This window comes from Gymnoscopelus microlampas (assembly GCF_963454915.1).
Source record: "Gymnoscopelus microlampas genome assembly, chromosome: 19".
Taxonomy (NCBI): domain Eukaryota; kingdom Metazoa; phylum Chordata; class Actinopteri; order Myctophiformes; family Myctophidae; genus Gymnoscopelus; species Gymnoscopelus microlampas.
The window spans coordinates 2966469-2987070 of record NC_139956.1 but is presented as its reverse complement, the minus strand read 5'-3'; the positions used below and the strand labels follow the sequence as shown (position 1 = coordinate 2987070).

The following is a 20602-nucleotide window of genomic DNA, read 5'->3' as shown; positions in this document are numbered from 1 at the left end:
GTGTTTTAGGATGACGGTTGAACCGTCATTCTAAAACACCCTCGCATTGACGAGAAACGGATATACCTGGGGCGAGCGTGTTTTGGGACGAGGCGCCGTCCTTGCATTCCATCACACCCATTCACTGGATTGTTTACAAGTCGAATTTGGGGAAATAAAATAATCAGGAGCTCAAAAATATAATGAGAGGATACAAGAGCTATCTGTGCAAAAGCTGCAAAGTGTACAGATTTAAGCAAGTATTTTAAAACAGTGAAAGCTACCGAGGAAAAAGAAACAGAAAGTTTGACCAAAACCGAAGGTATTGAAGAGGAGGACACAGAGAATGTTGCGTCATCAGAGATCAAAGGATTTAGCTGCTGCCATTCTGATAATGTCAGGAGCAACCAGACTACACTGCGACCAGGTAGGGTCCATGTTAGTCCTGGTCCAGAGCGTTAGTGAGTTACAGAGAACTCACTAACGCTCTGGACCAGGGCTAGGTCCAAGTGTTTCCAAATGGACTGCAGTCTGCACAGAACCCTATCCATCAGATCCAAAATAGACTAGGTTTTTAGCGACCAAAAGACCATGTATTATGCAAGTACATAATGAGGTTGACCAGAGTTTCTCAGCTGCATTATATTTGTTATTAGTGTCTAATAGTCTATATGTCCTCTGAAACAAAGGGGTTTATAGTGAAAACTTACTTGAAACTGAAGATGATGGCCAATGTTGATGATAATTGATTGATACAAAATAAATAAGCCCCCCTGCAACGTTTCCTTTTTGCCACACATCTACACTTCATGGAGTACATTTTTTGTACCGAATTAAAGTAATACAAACCGGAATTAAAAGGGGAATAACCGCGAACCGAACCGAGAATTTCGCTTCGCGCGTGCGAGTATATATATACATATATATATATATATATATATATACATATATATATATATATACATATATATATATATATATATATATATATATATATATATATATATATATATACATATATAGTAGTAGCTCAGAAAACAGTTTTATTAGCCTTCAAAGCACAACAGAAACTGCTTCCAAACTGCATCCAGAATCTGTTTCAAATGAAAGAAAATCAGTACGAGTTGAGGGGTATTGGAATAATTACAGCTAGAACAAACATTAAAAAGAGATGTACATCGGTTATGGCAAGAGAAATATAGAATAGTTGTGATAACGACCTAAACAAGTGCAGTTTTATCTATGAATATAAAAAAATATTATAAACCATAAAATGTTATTTTTTTGTAGATGAAAAGACAAATGTTGTCTTTGTTTTTTTAGTATTGATTAATGTTCTGTTATTGTTTGTTTTAGAATATTATAAGGGTAGGCATTATAAGCTAAGGCTTCAGCCTACACCTTTTAGGTCCATGAAGTTTTTTTATTTTTTATTTGGAAATGTTTGCTGTGACTAACTCTGTGCACGGCTTAAGACCGAAATAAACTATATGTGTGTGTGTGTGTGTGTGTGTGTGTGTGTGTGTGTGCGTGTGCGTGTGCGTGTGCGTGCGTGCGTGTGAACGCAGTCCTGGTTGGAAGTAGGATAAAAAGTGTCAGTTTAACATCCAGAATGTAAAACAACAATTAATGTTGGAAACAAAACGGTACCCCATTTTTTGACTGTTGTTCCATTGTTCCATAGAGAGTGTGTAACGATGCAGTCGTAATCTTCTCTACTGTCAGACTTAATGATATCCACCGACACCCTGACCTGAAAGGTGCCATCTTCATTTGGACGGACTCCAGATGTCCACACCCCATCAAGCTTATCTAACACAGTGCCATGTTTCCGGATGTTAACCACACAGACTTCTTTGGAATAAAATCCCGTCGCCAGGCAAGTGAGAATTCTTCCCTTTGTGAGGACGAAAACATCTGGACGATCTAAGTAAAAAATACATCAGACATAATATATGAAAATTGCACAACTGACGGTAAGACTTATTATTAAGGTTGGGACTATAATGCTTTGTAACCACATTTATAATGCATTATATTGCACTTATAAGGCATTATAACACTTGTTATTAATGTTTATAATTATGCATAACTTATAACAAGGCAGGTGTCTGAACTGTTCACAGCCCTCCTCTGAGACACAACAAATGGTACCATATAATGAGCATTAGTGAGGACCAATTATATGAAGATGGGTTGAAAATTGGTGAAGTGCTCCTTTAAGCTGTGTGTCTGCTGAGCAACAGACACAGCCTGCAGTTTCAGTGCATATTTCAGCTTGAAAAAAATTAAAGAAAATGGTGTGAATAAACGGAGCACTCCTGCAAACTTTGGAAACCAATCTTAGCCAATCAGGACGGAATATGAAAGATCTGAAAGACCCGTTTTGTTTAACACATTGATTGCCTAGATCGAATTAATTCGTTTTTCAAATCCATCGCTTGCGTGCCGCAATTCTGAAGAACGGGTTAACTCGTTCTTTGGAATTTTCATTGTTTAATCTGTGATCGCGCTGTTCTGTTTATTTTTCATCATCAGTTTCGTTTTCCACTTACGTCACACTCACCCGGAGTCGGATGCATGGCGCAGATTCTGTTTCCGGTTTCATTTTTTTTCCCCGGTCATTTTTGGCCAGAATAGGGAAAAAACAAGTTTTTTCACACGTTATAAAAAACGAACGGAGAGCTCCACTTCTATTTTCTTTGGTCTGGGTGACTAACAGTCATCGTCGTCGTGTATCACAACGGTCTGAATCGGCTATTGTCGAAAACGTCACATCCGGTTTTGACTTATGGGCTATTTGAGCCTGTTTGGGGGGGGGGGGCAAGTCAGCGAGTGATCGAGTTGTCTACTGCTCTCTGCTGGTCGATCTGTCGTATGTGTTTAAAAATGCAGCCAGATTAGCTATTTGAATGAACAATTAGAAAATCCAAAAAAAAAAAACACACAAAAATCGCTGGCACAGGGGTGAGTACATTATGAATAAACTCTGGCAGTCAATGACTACAGAGATACTGTGTACCGATTTGCGTGATCTTTAGAAGTACTGTCAAAAACCATGTTTTGCAAAAATCGGCCTCCTGGTGGTGCTATAACCAACACAGTCTCACCCCGAAGAAGGCACATGTTGCCTTTTTGCCAGAACCCCAGGAAGGCAGTATGTGTCGTCCAAGTCCGCCCCCGACGATAATATGCGCCTTCCAGGGTCACTCATAGACATTCATAGAATTCCTCAAAAGGCAGCATGCGCCTTCTTAGTCGTTCCATTGATAATACATTGGACTGACACACAACGTGAGCTAAGAGACTTGGTTGAAATGCACCAGAGCACACACCACCCACAAAAACCTGACAACAATATTTTGAGCATTTCCATATTATTTGGGTAATTTTTCGATGAGTATTTGTTGAGAACGGGCCACGGATGTTAAAATTCTGTACGGGTCCTTAAACATACATGTATCTTTTGTATTGTTCAATAAAAAAGCATTTAAATCCGATTGGTGGCCATTTTCTTCATGCTTTTACTACCTGACCCTATCGGTTGGAAGGTGTATTGCACTCTGATACTTTATAACTCTGTGAGAAAATGGCAGCCAATTGGATTAAAATGCTTTTTATTTAACAACACGGAATATACGGGTATTTTTGAGGGACCGTACATAATTTGAACGTCCGTGGCCATAGGTTAAGCACTTTATAGTTGAAATCGAAAAGTTTGTGTAGATGTACGGGCCGTAAATGGAAAAAGTGCAAACATCAGGTTGAAGTTTCGTCATGACTGTCATGATATGATGTTTCAGGGCTACTTATCTATCTATCTATCTATCTATCTATCTATCTATCTATCTATCTATCATTATTATTATTATTATTATTATTATTATTATTATATTAACTAGCAATAATGAATTGTGCTTTAGCATTTCAAATGTTTAACACTGGGGTTCACAATCACCTTTTTGAATGTTGTTGATGCTGTTAATATATCCCGAATATTAATAAGAGTAATAATAATAATAATAATAATAATAATAATAATAATAATAAGGGTAATAATAATAATAATAATAATAATAATAATAATAATAATAATGATAATGATCAATAAATAATTGTGCTTTAAGATAATTTAAAATGTTAAATGCAGTTGTTTTTTTTTAGATGATCAGGCCTGCACAACCTTGAAATAGCCTACTTGCCATACATATTAAACGTATTTCTAATTAAAATATATATTATCTAACTCTTAACCGCTAATTCCTGGTGCATACTAGACTACGCCCACTACATCCGGTCTAGTGGATACGTTTCCGTATCCGCTAGACTAGACCGGATATTTACCACTTCTGCACAGTGCAGTGCACACAGCTGTTGTTACTTCGTCTCAGGGTAAGTGTCCGTTCATTGCATTTATAAGATATACATCGTTAAATATACACCACAAAATGATAGGCCATGGCGTCATTGTTCACATGTTAGTATGTAGCAAGTTGTTTGATCTGGACAAGTAAAAGACTAAGTTTAGGCTGCTTGTTTTGGTCGGACATTGCTAAGCTAGCCAACTAAAGCCAAAACAACGCGCCGCACTACGATGCACCAGTAAATCCCGTACTTCTCCTGTACAAATGCAACATATACGGTGCTTACCCGGTTGCCCCACATGTTAACTAGCAGTCCGGAGTCTTTGTGCAATGTATTAGTGCATATTTTTCAATAAAGAAGTGTTTTAATCCCGTCTGTGGCCGAACGCCATTCCCCCCCTCGTTTATTCCCTTTTGCATTGAGTGTAATTCCGACTTTGACCTGATGCGCCCCGTCACTACCGCCATTGGGAACTTCAACAGAATCGTCCACAGACGGGATTAAAACACTTCTTTATTGATACTTACGGTCTAATACATTGCACAGAGACTCCGGACGGCTTATTAACATTTAGGGCGACCGGGTAAGCGCCTTATATATGTATATATACATGTGTTTTGTACATAGATGTACGGGCTTTACTGGTGAATGTCAGCATTGAAAGTGAGCTATGTTCAGGGGTTAGGGCAGGGGTCTTCAACCTTTTCATGCCAAGGACCCCCTTAACTGAGAGAGAGATGAAGCAGGGACCCCCTAACTGAGAGAGCTATGAAGCAGGGACCCCCACTATATATTACATACAGTTGTGTTGCAGATGAAAGCTATTCATAGATGTTTGATTCATGTTAATGTGTATTTTCAGACATTTAACCACTTAAACCGCAAATACCTGTACTTGGTCTGCTCTTTTTTGCCCTCTTTGCCAAAAATAGCAGATCTACAAGCTCACAACTCCTCGCAGCGCGAGGCGTTGTGAGCTTGTAGATCTGCTATTTTCGGCTAAAGTTAGAATAGGGACGCTAGGGTTCAAGTGGTTAATGTAAAAACAATGATCCTATCACACAGAGATTTGGCGGACCCCCTGTATTAAATCTGAGGACCCCCTAGGGGTCCCGGACCCCCTGTTGAAGACCCCTGTTGTAGGGGGCTCATAAAGACCACTCATTGATCCTGCCTGGGTCCCATGGGGGGGGGGGGGGGGGGGGGTTCCTTTTCATGCCAATGACCCCCTTAACTGAGAGAGCTATGAAGCAGGGACCCCCACTATATATTACATACAGTTGTGTTGCAGATGAAAGCTTTTCATAGATGTTGGATTCATGTTAATGTGTATTTTCAGACATTTAACCACTTAAACCGCCAATACTTTCACTCTGTACTTGGTCTGCTCTTTTTTCCCCTCTTTGCCAAAAATAGCAGATCTACAAGCTCACAACTCCTCGCAGCGCGAGGCGTTGTGAGCTTGTAGATCTGCTATTTTCGGCTAAAGTTAGAATAGGGACGCTAGGGTTCAAGTGGTTAATGTAAAAACAATGATCCTATCACACAGAGATTTGGCGGACCCCCTGTATTAAATCTGAGGACCCCCTAGGGGTCCCGGACCCCCTGTTGAAGACCCCTGTTGTAGGGGGCTCATAAAGAACACTCATTGATCCTGCCTGGGTCCCATTGGTGGGGGGAGGTGGGGTGCTGATAAATGGTTACTCTCTCCTGATCTTCTGTTTCTCTCTTTGAAGATTTTAATATTCAGAGGTTTGAGGACCTTCTATGGCAGTGGTTCTCAACCTGTGGCTCCCCACATTATTTTGGGGGAGTCCCCAGATGACAGTGAAGTGACAATTAAGGACTTTTAAAAAGTCAACAATTATTAAAATAGTCGATCTACAAGTTCACAACGCATCGTAACGCGGGGCGTTGTGAGCTTGTAGATCTGCTATTTTCATAATATTTATCTGTGGAACCGAGTCAAACAAAATGTATTTAAGGTCTGTAAGTTCTCACTGATAAATATGTTATGTGTGTCCCATTAATCTTCCTTAACCTTAAATACTGTTTGTTTGTTATTCTATTTATAGTGGCTCATAGGAATAGACGGAGAGACGGGTGACAGCCGGAAAGTAGACGGCATCCGGGAGCAGTATGGGTTGGCGCCCCAGCCTGTGTCTTCCGTGAGGAAGAAGCCCAACAAATCCACGGTGAGGCCTTTAAGGAGGGCCATTCAAGCAAGCCGCAGTACCACCACGGGCCAAGAAACCATCACACCAGAATGAAATGTTTGGAGTGGGGGTGTCTGGTGCAACGCTCAGGTCCTGGACCTGGTGAGACGCACCAGGAGGAGGAGCCCGGCCAGGATGCCATCCACAGAACCTAGCCCCTCCACGTGCAGAGCCTCTCTTCTCCCCCAGTCCCGGCAGAGTGGTTCCGGACAAGTGGATTGAGTGCCCTGCGATACTGTAACACTTTTTTTTACAGACAGTTTCCCATATATTGGATTACCTCCGTTCGTGTGGATTATTTATACCCCTATTCGTTGATATACATTGTGGATTTGAACTTTAGTCGGCCATATGCATGCACTGGTCAATGGACTATACCTTCCAACATGTGGACCTGCACCTTATGTCTAACCTCATGTACATACCTGCTGCCATTTTATTCTATGTGAAGATAAGATTGATTCATCTCATGTCTATAATGCGTTCAATAGTGGTTAGTAATACCTTGGGACCACTATTGACAGTGGCTTGACCTTTAACGACAACACACAGGCCATCTTCGCAAAGTGCCAGCAGCGGACCTACCTGCTACGGAGGCTGAGACGCATGTATATTGCCCCTCCCATCCTTCACAGCTTTTATATCTGCCATGTAGAAGGCCTCCTTACCTTCTCTTTCCTGGCTTGGTACGGGGGGCTCTCACAGACCAACAAGGCTAAGCTGCGGAGGGTGACCACCTCTAAGCTCTGTGGGGTGCTGTGATCTGCCCGTCAGCATCTCTGTGACCAGAGGACAGTGACGAAAGCAGGGAAGATCGCGAGAGACCCAAGGGCAGTGCCAGTTTCATCCCCTCTGCCGTTGGGCTCCTTAATAAACACAAACCCCCTAACACCTGATCCACCTCACCTGGTCGAACTGGACTTGCTTGCTAGCCCCCCCACGCACACACACGTGCATGTATGCAAGTCCATTCCATGGACTTGCATACATGCACGCACACGTGAAGTCATACACAAACACATTCTGCGTGCTCCACAAGTGTGGAGAGGACATTGCTTTCTTTTAAATTTAGAATTGTATCTTTTATAGAATTGAAGTACTTTGCTAGGTGTTTTTAATTGTGGTGTATATGTATGTATTGTCTTGTCTTGAATGTATGCATTGATCTGAGCAAAACAATTTTCCCTTGTGGATAATGAAGACATTTAATCTAATCTAATCTAATCATTATTAGCATACTTATAATGCCATATGATTTTCTTTATAATCCTGTATAATTATAGTCATAAGAACTAATACATACTCATAATGCTTTATAACAATAAGCATGTCACATTATACAGCATTCTATAAGGACTTATACGGTCAAGTATAAATGCAATGTTATATGCTTGTAGCACTATAATTATAATTACATTATAAATAACTATAAGCACTCCTAGTGTAATCAGAACACAGTAGTCATATGGTCAAGTATCATGATACTTTATAATTACTGGTCACTCCCTGACTTTTTTTCCTTTGACCACGATCGTCATCATAGGCTTACTATAGTTCATTGTGTATTCTTAGATACAGATGCTGAGTGATTATTATACTATGGAGACTTCTTCGGCATGCACATCGGCTATTTTTGCAATGTTTTAGTTAAAAGAGAAATAAAATGTCCATCGCAATATTTAGTCCAATGTGTTACGTATGCATGTATGTTTATCTAAACTGTTTGTTCACAAATGACACGTATGTTATTTAGATTGCATCTGGTTTGGCAGTTTACCTGTATCTTTTGAACGATTAACTTTGTCCTGCAATTTGGTGAAATAAAAATACTTCTTTTTGAATTTGATTGGAGTGATTTGAATAACAATGCCCTTATTAAACATTACATTACAGTCATTTAGCAGACACTTTTATCCAAAGCGACTTACTGCAAAACCATACTGCAGTAAAGTCTTAGACCTATATGTGAAGTTCTAAGATTTGCTCTAGAGACAGATACACCTCATTACAAATAGGGTTAATTCAACATAGTATATTGTAGTACTGTTTGTTTGGACAATACCCCAGTATTTAGACTACAGCATGCAAGAGAAATCCTAATGAGTGAGGTCTTTGATGACACTGTTATTCATCAACCGTGCTACAAGGCAGAGTGTTTCTCAGTGCTATATGTGATTGATTGATTGAATACTTTATTAACAGTTTGCAAAAAAAAAGGCACTGTGGCACAAATGTATACAACATAATGCCAAATGGACAACCCAAATAAGCCCTCAGGGCTTGTTTCCATTAAGATCGTGTACATTCAATTCATAGATACAGTACATACATATAAAGACAAACAATGATATACAGTAATATGCAAAAATATCATATATACGAGTAGTAATAAGACAGAAAGATATGTACTGTAAACAGTTTGGGGTTTCCGGTGATGAGCTTAGACTTTTTACAGGGGCCAGTTACAATTTGCAGTCTTTTGGAAGAGGGTAAGTCCTCCACTTTGCTCATCCCATCGGTAGGTATGTAGGTACATAAAGGGCATGACCTTTACACCATGTAATAATAATAATAATAGTACTAATAAAGACAATTAAGAGAACCGTATGTCGGTGTGTGAGGAAAGTTATATGGCCGCGTTCGGGCTGAGGAGCTGATCACGAATCCATTGTCCGATCGTGTTTTCGCCCCCTAGTGGCCGAGATAATAGTGAAAAACTGTTCAAAAAGAGTAAAAACAAAATCGGAAACCAGTTTACGCATCAGCGTGCCGCCCCGAACGCGCTCGTATAACTCTCCTCCTACACGGCCTTACGGTTCTCTTAATTGATAGCTAATTGGTTAGCTTTTCTTGCTTAATATCTCAAATACAATAAGGACTTAGAGTCCAATGTTTGGATATGTTGTTCAGCTCACCGAGACGCACGTGTGGATATGTTGTTTGTTCCTCTACGACAATTTTTTTTTCCTGACTTTGTCTGTCAATATGGGTCAACGTTTTACGCCTCTATGTACCTTCCAACAGTGTCAGAAGCAAACGTTAGAAGTGTCGTAGCGGGACAAACAAGAGATCCACGCGTGCGTCTCGGCGAGCTGTACAATATATCCAAAAGGTGGATTCTAAGAACCTATCGTTATGGAGATATATCGTGTTATAGCGCAAAATAAGTTGAGATTAGACCCCAGCCAATTAAGGAGAACGGTAAGGCCGTGTAGGAGGAGAGTTATATGAGCGCGTTCGGGGCGGCACGCTGATGCGTAAACTGGTTTCCGATTTTGTTTTTACTCTTTTTGAACAGTTTTTCACTATTATCTCGGCCACTAGGGGGCGAAAACACGATCGGACAATGGATTCGTGATCAGCTCCTCAGCCCGAACGCGGCCATATAACTTTCCTCACACACCGACATACGGTTCTCTTAATTGTCTTTATTAGTACTATTATTATTATTATTACATGGTGTAAAGGTCATGCCCTTTATGTACCTACATACCTACCGATGGGATGAGCAAAGTGGAGGACTTACCCTCTTCCAAAAGACTGCAAATTGTAACTGGCCCCTGTAAAAAGTCTAAGCTCATCACCGGAAACCCCAAACTGTTTACAGTACATATCTTTCTGTCTTATTACTACTCGTATATATGATATTTTTGCATATTACTGTATATCATTGTTTGTCTTTATATGTATGTACTGTATCTATGAATTGAATGTACACGATCTTAATGGAAACAAGCCCTGAGGGCTTATTTGGGTTGTCCATTTGGCATTATGTTGTATACATTTGTGCCACAGTGCCTTTTTTTTTGCAAACTGTTAATAAAGTATTCAATCAATCAATCACATATAGCACTGAGAAACACTCTGCCTTGTAGCACGGTTGATGAATAACAGTGTCATCAAAGACCTCACTCATTAGGATTTCTCTTGCATGCTGTAGTCTAAATACTGGGGTATTGTCCAAACAAACAGTACTACAATATACTATGTTGAATTAACCCTATTTGTAATGAGGTGTATCTGTCTCTAGAGCAAATCTTAGAACTTCACATATAGGTCTAAGACTTTACTGCAGTATGGTTTTGCAGTAAGTCGCTTTGGATAAAAGTGTCTGCTAAATGACTGTAATGTAATGTTTAATAAGGGCATTGTTATTCAAATCACTCCAATCAAATTCAAAAAGAAGTATTTTTATTTCACCAAATTGCAGGACAAAGTTAATCGTTCAAAAGATACAGGTAAACTGCCAAACCAGATGCAATCTAAATAACATACGTGTCATTTGTGAACAAACAGTTTAGATAAACATACATGCATACGTAACACATTGGACTAAATATTGCGATGGACATTTTATTTCTCTTTTAACTAAAACATTGCAAAAATAGCCGATGTGCATGCCGAAGAAGTCTCCATAGTATAATAATCACTCAGCATCTGTATCTAAGAATACACAATGAACTATAGTAAGCCTATGATGACGATCGTGGTCAAAGGAAAAAAAGTCAGGGAGTGACCAGTAATTATAAAGTATCATGATACTTGACCATATGACTACTGTGTTCTGATTACACTAGGAGTGCTTATAGTTATTTATAATGTAATTATAATTATAGTGCTACAAGCATATAACATTGCATTTATACTTGACCGTATAAGTCCTTATAGAATGCTGTATAATGTGACATGCTTATTGTTATAAAGCATTATGAGTATGTATTAGTTCTTATGACTATAATTATACAGGATTATAAAGAAAATCATATGGCATTATAAGTATGCTAATAATGATTAGATTAGATTAGATTAAATGTCTTCATTATCCACAAGGGAAAATTGTTTTGCTCAGATCAATGCATACATTCAAGACAAGACAATACATACATATACACCACAATTAAAAACACCTAGCAAAGTACTTCAATTCTATAAAAGATACAATTCTAAATTTAAAAGAAAGCAATGTCCTCTCCACACTTGTGGAGCACGCAGAATGTGTTTGTGTATGACTTCACGTGTGCGTGCATGTATGCAAGTCCATGGAATGGACTTGCATACATGCACGTGTGTGTGCGTGGGGGGGCTAGCAAGCAAGTCCAGTTCGACCAGGTGAGGTGGATCAGGTGTTAGGGGGTTTGTGTTTATTAAGGAGCCCAACGGCAGAGGGGATGAAACTGGCACTGCCCTTGGGTCTCTCGCGATCTTCCCTGCTTTCGTCACTGTCCTCTGGTCACAGAGATGCTGACGGGCAGATCACAGCACCCCACAGAGCTTAGAGGTGGTCACCCTCCGCAGCTTAGCCTTGTTGGTCTGTGAGAGCCCCCCGTACCAAGCCAGGAAAGAGAAGGTAAGGAGGCCTTCTACATGGCAGATATAAAAGCTGTGAAGGATGGGAGGGGCAATATACATGCGTCTCAGCCTCCGTAGCAGGTAGGTCCGCTGCTGGCACTTTGCGAAGATGGCCTGTGTGTTGTCGTTAAAGGTCAAGCCACTGTCAATAGTGGTCCCAAGGTATTACTAACCACTATTGAACGCATTATAGACATGAGATGAATCAATCTTATCTTCACATAGAATAAAATGGCAGCAGGTATGTACATGAGGTTAGACATAAGGTGCAGGTCCACATGTTGGAAGGTATAGTCCATTGACCAGTGCATGCATATGGCCGACTAAAGTTCAAATCCACAATGTATATCAACGAATAGGGGTATAAATAATCCACACGAACGGAGGTAATCCAATATATGGGAAACTGTCTGTAAAAAAAAGTGTTACAGTATCGCAGGGCACTCAATCCACTTGTCCGGAACCACTCTGCCGGGACTGGGGGAGAAGAGAGGCTCTGCACGTGGAGGGGCTAGGTTCTGTGGATGGCATCCTGGCCGGGCTCCTCCTCCTGGTGCGTCTCACCAGGTCCAGGACCTGAGCGTTGCACCAGACACCCCCACTCCAAACATTTCATTCTGGTGTGATGGTTTCTTGGCCCGTGGTGGTACTGCGGCTTGCTTGAATGGCCCTCCTTAAAGGCCTCACCGTGGATTTGTTGGGCTTCTTCCTCACGGAAGACACAGGCTGGGGCGCCAACCCATACTGCTCCCGGATGCCGTCTACTTTCCGGCTGTCACCCGTCTCTCCGTCTATTCCTATGAGCCACTATAAATAGAATAACAAACAAACAGTATTTAAGGTTAAGGAAGATTAATGGGACACACATAACATATTTATCAGTGAGAACTTACAGACCTTAAATACATTTTGTTTGACTCGGTTCCACAGATAAATATTATGAAAATAGCAGATCTACAAGTTCACAACGCCCCGCGTTACGATGCGTTGTGAACTTGTAGATCGACTATTTTAATAATTGTTGACTTTTTAAAAGTCCTTAATTGTCACTTCACTGTCATCTGGGGACTCCCCCAAAATAATGTGGGGAGCCACAGGTTGAGAACCACTGCCATAGAAGGTCCTCAAACCTCTGAATATTAAAATCTTCAAAGAGAGAAACAGAAGATCAGGAGAGAGTAACCATTTATCAGCACCCCACCTCCCCCCACCAATGGGACCCAGGCAGGATCAATGAGTGTTCTTTATGAGCCCCCTACAACAGGGGTCTTCAACAGGGGGTCCGGGACCCCTAGGGGGTCCTCAGATTTAATACAGGGGGTCCGCCAAATCTCTGTGTGATAGGATCATTGTTTTTACATTAACCACTTGAACCCTAGCGTCCCTATTCTAACTTTAGCCGAAAATAGCAGATCTACAAGCTCACAACGCCTCGCGCTGCGAGGAGTTGTGAGCTTGTAGATCTGCTATTTTTGGCAAAGAGGGCAAAAAAGAGCAGACCAAGTACAGGTATTTGCGGTTTAAGTGGTTAAATGTCTGAAAATACACATTAACATGAATCAAACATCTATGAATAGCTTTCATCTGCAACACAACTGTATGTAATATATAGTGGGGGTCCCTGCTTCATAGCTCTCTCAGTTAGGGGGTCCCTGCTTCATCTCTCTCTCAGTTAAGGGGGTCCTTGGCATGAAAAGGTTGAAGACCCCTGCCCTAACCCCTGAACATAGCTCACTTTCAATGCTGACATTCACCAGTAAAGCCCGTACATCTATGTACAAAACACATGTATATATACATATATAAGGCGCTTACCCGGTCGCCCTAAATGTTAATAAGCCGTCCGGAGTCTCTGTGCAATGTATTAGACCGTAAGTATCAATAAAGAAGTGTTTTAATCCCGTCTGTGGACGATTCTGTTGAAGTTCCCAATGGCGGTAGTGACGGGGCGCATCAGGTCAAAGTCGGAATTACACTCAATGCAAAAGGGAATAAACGAGGGGGGGAATGGCGTTCGGCCACAGACGGGATTAAAACACTTCTTTATTGAAAAATATGCACTAATACATTGCACAAAGACTCCGGACTGCTAGTTAACATGTGGGGCAACCGGGTAAGCACCGTATATGTTGCATTTGTACAGGAGAAGTACGGGATTTACTGGTGCATCGTAGTGCGGCGCGTTGTTTTGGCTTTAGTTGGCTAGCTTAGCAATGTCCGACCAAAACAAGCAGCCTAAACTTAGTCTTTTACTTGTCCAGATCAAACAACTTGCTACATACTAACATGTGAACAATGACGCCATGGCCTATCATTTTGTGGTGTATATTTAACGATGTATATCTTATAAATGCAATGAACGGACACTTACCCTGAGACGAAGTAACAACAGCTGTGTGCACTGCACTGTGCAGAAGTGGTAAATATCCGGTCTAGTCTAGCGGATACGGAAACGTATCCACTAGACCGGATGTAGTGGGCGTAGTCTAGTATGCACCAGGAATTAGCGGTTAAGAGTTAGATAATATATATTTTAATTAGAAATACGTTTAATATGTATGGCAAGTAGGCTATTTCAAGGTTGTGCAGGCCTGATCATCAAAAAACAACAACTGCATTTAACATTTTAAATTATCTTAAAGCACAATTATTTATTGATCATTATCATTATTATTATTATTATTATTATTATTATTATTATTATTACCCTTATTATTATTATTATTATTATTACTCTTATTAATATTCGGGATATATTAACAGCATCAACAACATTCAAAAAGGTGATTGTGAACCCCAGTGTTAAACATTTGAAATGCTAAAGCACAATTCATTATTGCTAGTTATTATAATAATAATAATAATAATAATAATAATAATAATAATAATAATAATAATAATAAAAATAATAATGATAGATAGATAGATAGATAGATAGATAGATAGATAGATAGATAGATAAGTAGCCCTGAAACATCATATCATGACAGTCATGACGAAACTTCAACCTGATGTTTGCACTTTTTCCATTTACGGCCCGTACATCTACACAAACGTTTCGATTTCAACTATAAAGTGCTTAACCTATGGCCACGGACGTTCAAATTATGTACGGTCCCTCAAAAATACCCGTATATTCCGTGTTGTTAAATAAAAAGCATTTTAATCCAATTGGCTGCCATTTTCTCACAGAGTTATAAAGTATCAGAGTGCAATACACCTTCCAACCGATAGGGTCAGGTAGTAAAAGCATGAAGAAAATGGCCACCAATCGGATTTAAATGCTTTTTTATTGAACAATACAAAAGATACATGTATGTTTAAGGACCCGTACAGAATTTTAACATCCGTGGCCATTAAGTGAGCACTTTATATTTGAGATTTGAACGTTAATGTAGATGTACCGAGTGTAATGGAAATAACGCAAAAAAAGGCTGAAGTTCAGCCATGACGCCCGTGACGGAATGCGGAAGTAATCTGAAATGACGTCAGGGGCTTGGAAAAGTCAAAGAAATGTCCCGTTCTCAACAAATACTCATCGAAAAATTACCCAAATAATATGGAAATGCTCAAAATATTGTTGTCAGGTTTTTGTGGGTGGTGTGTGCTCTGGTGCATTTCAACCAAGTCTCTTAGCTCACGTTGTGTGTCAGTCCAATGTATTATCAATGGAACGACTAAGAAGGCGCATGCTGCCTTTTGAGGATTTCTATGAATGTCTATGAGTGACCCTGGAAGGCGCATATTATCGTCGGGGGCGGACTTGGACGACACATTCTGCCTTCCTGGGGTTCTGGCAAAAAGGCAACATGTGCCTTCTTCGGGGTGAGACTGTGTTGCTATAACAGGCCCATGTGAACAATTTGGGCCAGAGGTTCTGCTCTGGCATCCAGGCAGTGTTTGTGCACAGTTTCCTGCGCTCAAGCCAACGGTGCCGGAGATTAGTTGATCACAGACGGACACACACACGGACGGACATACAGACGGACAGGGTGCAAAACATAGTCTCCCAATGAATACTTACCACTAATTAATTCTGCTTGCCCGTAGTCAACAAATTTACTCAGCCATGAGACACACTCTCTCTCCAGGTAGCCTTGGGTGTACTTGTTCAGCATCTCGTCCTCGTCCCACTTCCGCTTGGTGGGAAGTGCAGGGTCAACTGGGGCGATCCAGCGCTTATTGGCATCATCAAAGGCCAGGTAGTCGTCACCATCATAGCCGTATTCATAAGTGCCGCCGATGAACTGTAATGATGTGTCACCACCTTGTCTCTCAGCCTTACAGCCGACCCTCCACTGAAGAATGTGTAAATCTGTACAAGATAAGAGACATCATACCAGAGGAAACAAGTTCAGCACACAAAGCAGTGGAAAACAATACAAATTACTAATAATAATAATAATAACAACAACAATGTGACTGTTTTTCTGTTTTTTGTTGTTTTTACAGGGAACAGTCTGGCAGGTAGCTGGATGAAAGACGTGTGTTGTTACACACTATACTTATTCTGCGTAAGATTCAGAAAATGTTGTATGCAGTGCTTACAGGATTGATGCAATAAGAGACTTTAACAGTGATTAACACTGTGTCAACTCCATTACTCAGTCAATTAAAAGCCTTATAACTCAATTGTACAGTATATAAGAACTGCTTGGATGTCTAACCGTTGTCATTGTCTTGTCTCATTCGATCCCTGAGTATCCCCAGGTTGACTTTGAACCACTGCTCCTTGCTCTGGCGTGACTGGGTGCCTTTATCCCAGTAGTCTTTGTCCAGCCTCTCTTCCATCCATGGCTGCATGGGGACCTTTTTCTTAATCGTGCTGTCATAGTAGTCAATCATTCTGCCATCCAGCAGACCCATAGCTGTGAACTCGTGGATCCCTGGGAGGTTGATAGGCTTTGAAAGAGCCGTGTAGATGTAGGTGAGTGAATGGGTCTCTGGAAGACAAAACAACAACACAACACATAATTATTAAACTTCATCTCTACAGGTTAGGTTGACTGTGAATATGCATACTCTTTTACAGTAACATGTTTCCCTAACATGTAGCTTATCAAGCAGGCAGAGTTTGTGAATGCATTCCCAATGCCATCATGTAAGGCTGCACACTTCTAAACATGTTCCTTTTTATTTATCACTACAGCAGTGATACTGTTACAGTACAGTCTATTTATAAGTCATCACGGGCACCAGTGATCAATCCTATTTATCAACATACTGAAGCTAGTGTATACAATAACGACTGACTTTTTCAGGGATATTTAACACTCAAACATGTTTGGGGTCATTTTAATCATGTCTACTCTGGCTTTTGTGAACACCCCAGACAGTTTTGAAGTTGCTTGATTCAGTATTTAGATATTTGATATTCATTTTATCAGACACGCCCCCTTCCTATACAAACCCATAGTAACTTCAAACTCCATTTTAACCATGATAGATTCATTGAAAACACCCGTCCTTGGTTCTGGAGACTGATATTACCCTTCTTACCGTATATGTGAGGGGGCTGTGTTTTTTCAATTACCTTTTTCATCATTAAAAAAAAAATCTAAAAACATTATACAAAATAAATGAAAAAAGTAATGAAAAAACACGGCTCCCTCATGCATTAGAAGGGTAATATCAGTCTCCAGAACCAAAGGACGGGTGTTTTCAATGAATCTATCATGGTTAAAATGGAGTTTGAAGTTACAATGGGTTTGTATAGGAAGGGGGCGTGTCTGATTAAATTAATATCAAATATCTAAATACTGAATCAAGCTATTTCAAAACTGTAGTAGCTTACAGTCAGCCTATGGGCCGGGCATTGAAGTTCCAGCCAAAACTGGAACTGGAAGTTTGGTGAAATACATTGAAGTCTATGGCAGCTGGCTGGACCAGCTTGTGAACAAACACTATTTCTGAACGATTGTGTCCTTTGTCAGATAATCGGTTCAGGAATATAAAATAAGTCATATCACTGTTTTTTTTTTTTTTCATTTTTTTTTTTATGTGCACACTGTATAATGTTATTGAGGCATCTAAACCATAGATATTAGAAACCTAGATACCTCATTGGCCTCTGTCTGCAGTTCGTTGGAGCAATTGGTATCGCGGCCGCCATTTTAGCGTAGGAAAACTGACACTCAAAGTGACTACTGGCCAATCACAGCGCTCATAGCGCGTTGACTACTGGCCAATCACAGTGCGTCTTTTCTAAGACCTGTCAGAATTGTCCCACCCCACCTGCCTCTGATTGGCCTACCGAACGCCCCCTTCTGTGACACATGCGGAAGCTTCAGGGAAGCTTTCCTACGCTAAAATGGCTCCCGTGATACCAATGCCTCAAAGCAAAGCAAAGTTTGTTGTTTACCCAGGGTGTCGGACTAAGTACGAAACTTGTTTCCAGCCGGACCCTGCATGGAAGCCTTGCTCAAGGGCTATTCAGCGGTGATTCATGATCGATGTGATAAATTGGGGAATCGAACTAGGGACCTTCCGGTATCAAGGCCGCCCCTCTAACCACTAGGCCACCGCTGCCACTTCAGCTGCCACTCAGAGCCGAAGGAGGCGTCTACCTTTATATGTCTATGCTCTAAACAGCGGCATGTATCGTTTCTGGCAGTGTTGCCAGATTTTGTGAGAGAAATAAGCAACCAGGTCTAGGAAAACAAGCCCAAAAGAAGCAACTAGGGCACTAGGCCATTATGAGCACTTTAAACATTTATACTGTATACATTGATCATAGCCGATCTACAAGCTCTCAACGCGGCGCATGTGAGCTTGTAGATCTGCTATTTAAAAAAAAAATCTTGAAATAAAATGTGGAATAGTTGAAGATTTTTTAAACATTCTAACAACACAAATCTGGAACGGGGCTCCATGGCACAAAACATTTTCAGATGGGGGTTAGGGACAAATACATATTCATTTGGGGGTCCATGACATAAAAATTATTGAGAACCACTGGTTAAAATAATTATAAAATTGTGAAGCAAGCCCAAATAATCAACTACACTTTAGAAACAAGCCCAAAAAAGTATCCCGCAACTACCAATATTTACAAGCAACTTCATAGAGAAATAAGCCCAAAGTCACTTATAATAAGCGGACATGGCAACAATGGTTTATGGCTCTGCAGTATCGTGTACTTTGTGCTCTTTATATAGCTCAATAAACTTACAGTGAGTGTACACATCGAAAGGCAACACAGCAGATAACAATGTGTGATATGTCCTATTTTATTTTCCAGAAGCAATTTACAACGGTCACAGTCGTTCAGAAATATATTTTATTCATGAGCTGATCCACTGGGCTCTCATTAACTCCAATAAATTCCACTGAACTCAAGTCTGCAGTCTGGCTCCCATGGTGCGACGAATCTGCCGGCTGGAACCTTATTTTTTATATACCTTGCATTAATTCAGGAAGTTGTCAAATTTCCTTGTTCTTTTTTACTTAACCAAGAAGACTAAATAAGTAAACACTATTCATGTGTCCATCAAACGTAAGGCGACAGGACATTTATTATTGCCAGACACAATAAATTGGTCGATAACAGCGTAAAAAAAGACAATAAAACACGTTATTGTATCTGTAATAAAAAGACAATAAAACACGCTATTGTATCTGTAACGACAACTTCATATAGGCTACTCACCAACTCCAGTCACTGCAGAGTAAAACCACACATGTGTCAGAAACACCAAAAGGCAGGTTGTAGACTGATGAGCCATACTGTAAAACTTATGTTATTTCTTAAGAGAATTAAAGAAAAGAGGTTGGTGGTAAGGATGACCTTCTATGACCCTCCCTCCAGCGTCGCCATTGACTAAAGTTGCTTAACTCTGTGCTACACCTGTCCTGCAGGTGGAGTCCACTCGTCTGGTAACTTTGTCCAGACTGGGATCAATCGGATCTGCTTGTCAGATCCTGTCTAGAGCGGAAACGGAAATGATCTGAGTGAATGCATGTTTTTGTGGGTGTGAATTACCGGATATAGTAGGCGGGCTCTGAACAGGATCAGAGCACAGCAGTAAATAGAAACCACAGGTTTCCACCAGTGTTGCCATGTCGGCTTATTATAAGCGACTTTGGGCTTCTTTTTCTGTAAAGAAACTATACTTTGATTCTAAAGTGTAGTTGTTTATTTAGGTGTGTTTCTAAAGAGTAGTTGATTATTTAGTCTTGCTTCCACATTTGTAATTATTATTTAAACCAGTGGTTCTCAAACATTTTCATGAAAATGTTCTGTGCATGCAGCGGTGGCCTAGTGGTTAGAGGGGCGGCCTTGATACCGGAAGGTCCCTAGTTCGATTCCCCAATTCATCACATCAATCATGAATCACCGCTGAATAGCCCTTGAGCAAGGCTTCCATGCAGGGTCTGGCTGTAAATAAGTTCTGCACTTAGTCCAACACCCTGGGTAAACAACAAACTTTGCTTTGCTTTGCTTTGCTTTGCTTTGCTTACTCATGCAGGGATAATTTGTGTTGTTAGAATGTTTCCAAAAACATTCCAAACATTCCACATTTTATTGCAAGAGTTTTAGAAAATAGCCGATCTACAAGCACACAACGCGTCGCAATGCGACACATTGTGAACTGTAGATTGGTTATTTTCATACATTTTAGTTGCTTCTTTTGGGCTTGTTTTCCTAGACCTGTTTGCTTATTTCTCTCACAGAATATGGCAACACTGACTCT

At 40.5% G+C, this 20602-nt stretch overlaps 1 protein-coding gene across 1 annotated transcript; it reads right to left on the bottom strand.

The window, feature by feature from the left end:
- Window positions 1-11645: 11645 nt before the first annotated feature.
- On the bottom strand, window positions 11646-19670 carry LOC311034842 (class I histocompatibility antigen, F10 alpha chain-like). The gene is made up of 4 exons (XM_084042866.1): window positions 19558-19670; window positions 16577-16852; window positions 15934-16224; window positions 11646-12716 (listed from the first exon to the last, which is right to left on the bottom strand). The coding sequence occupies exons 1-4, from the start codon at window positions 19631-19633 to the stop codon at window positions 12685-12687; spliced, it is 675 nt and encodes a 224-aa protein (XP_083898992.1). The 5' UTR covers window positions 19634-19670; the 3' UTR covers window positions 11646-12684.
- Window positions 19671-20602: the final 932 nt, after the last annotated feature.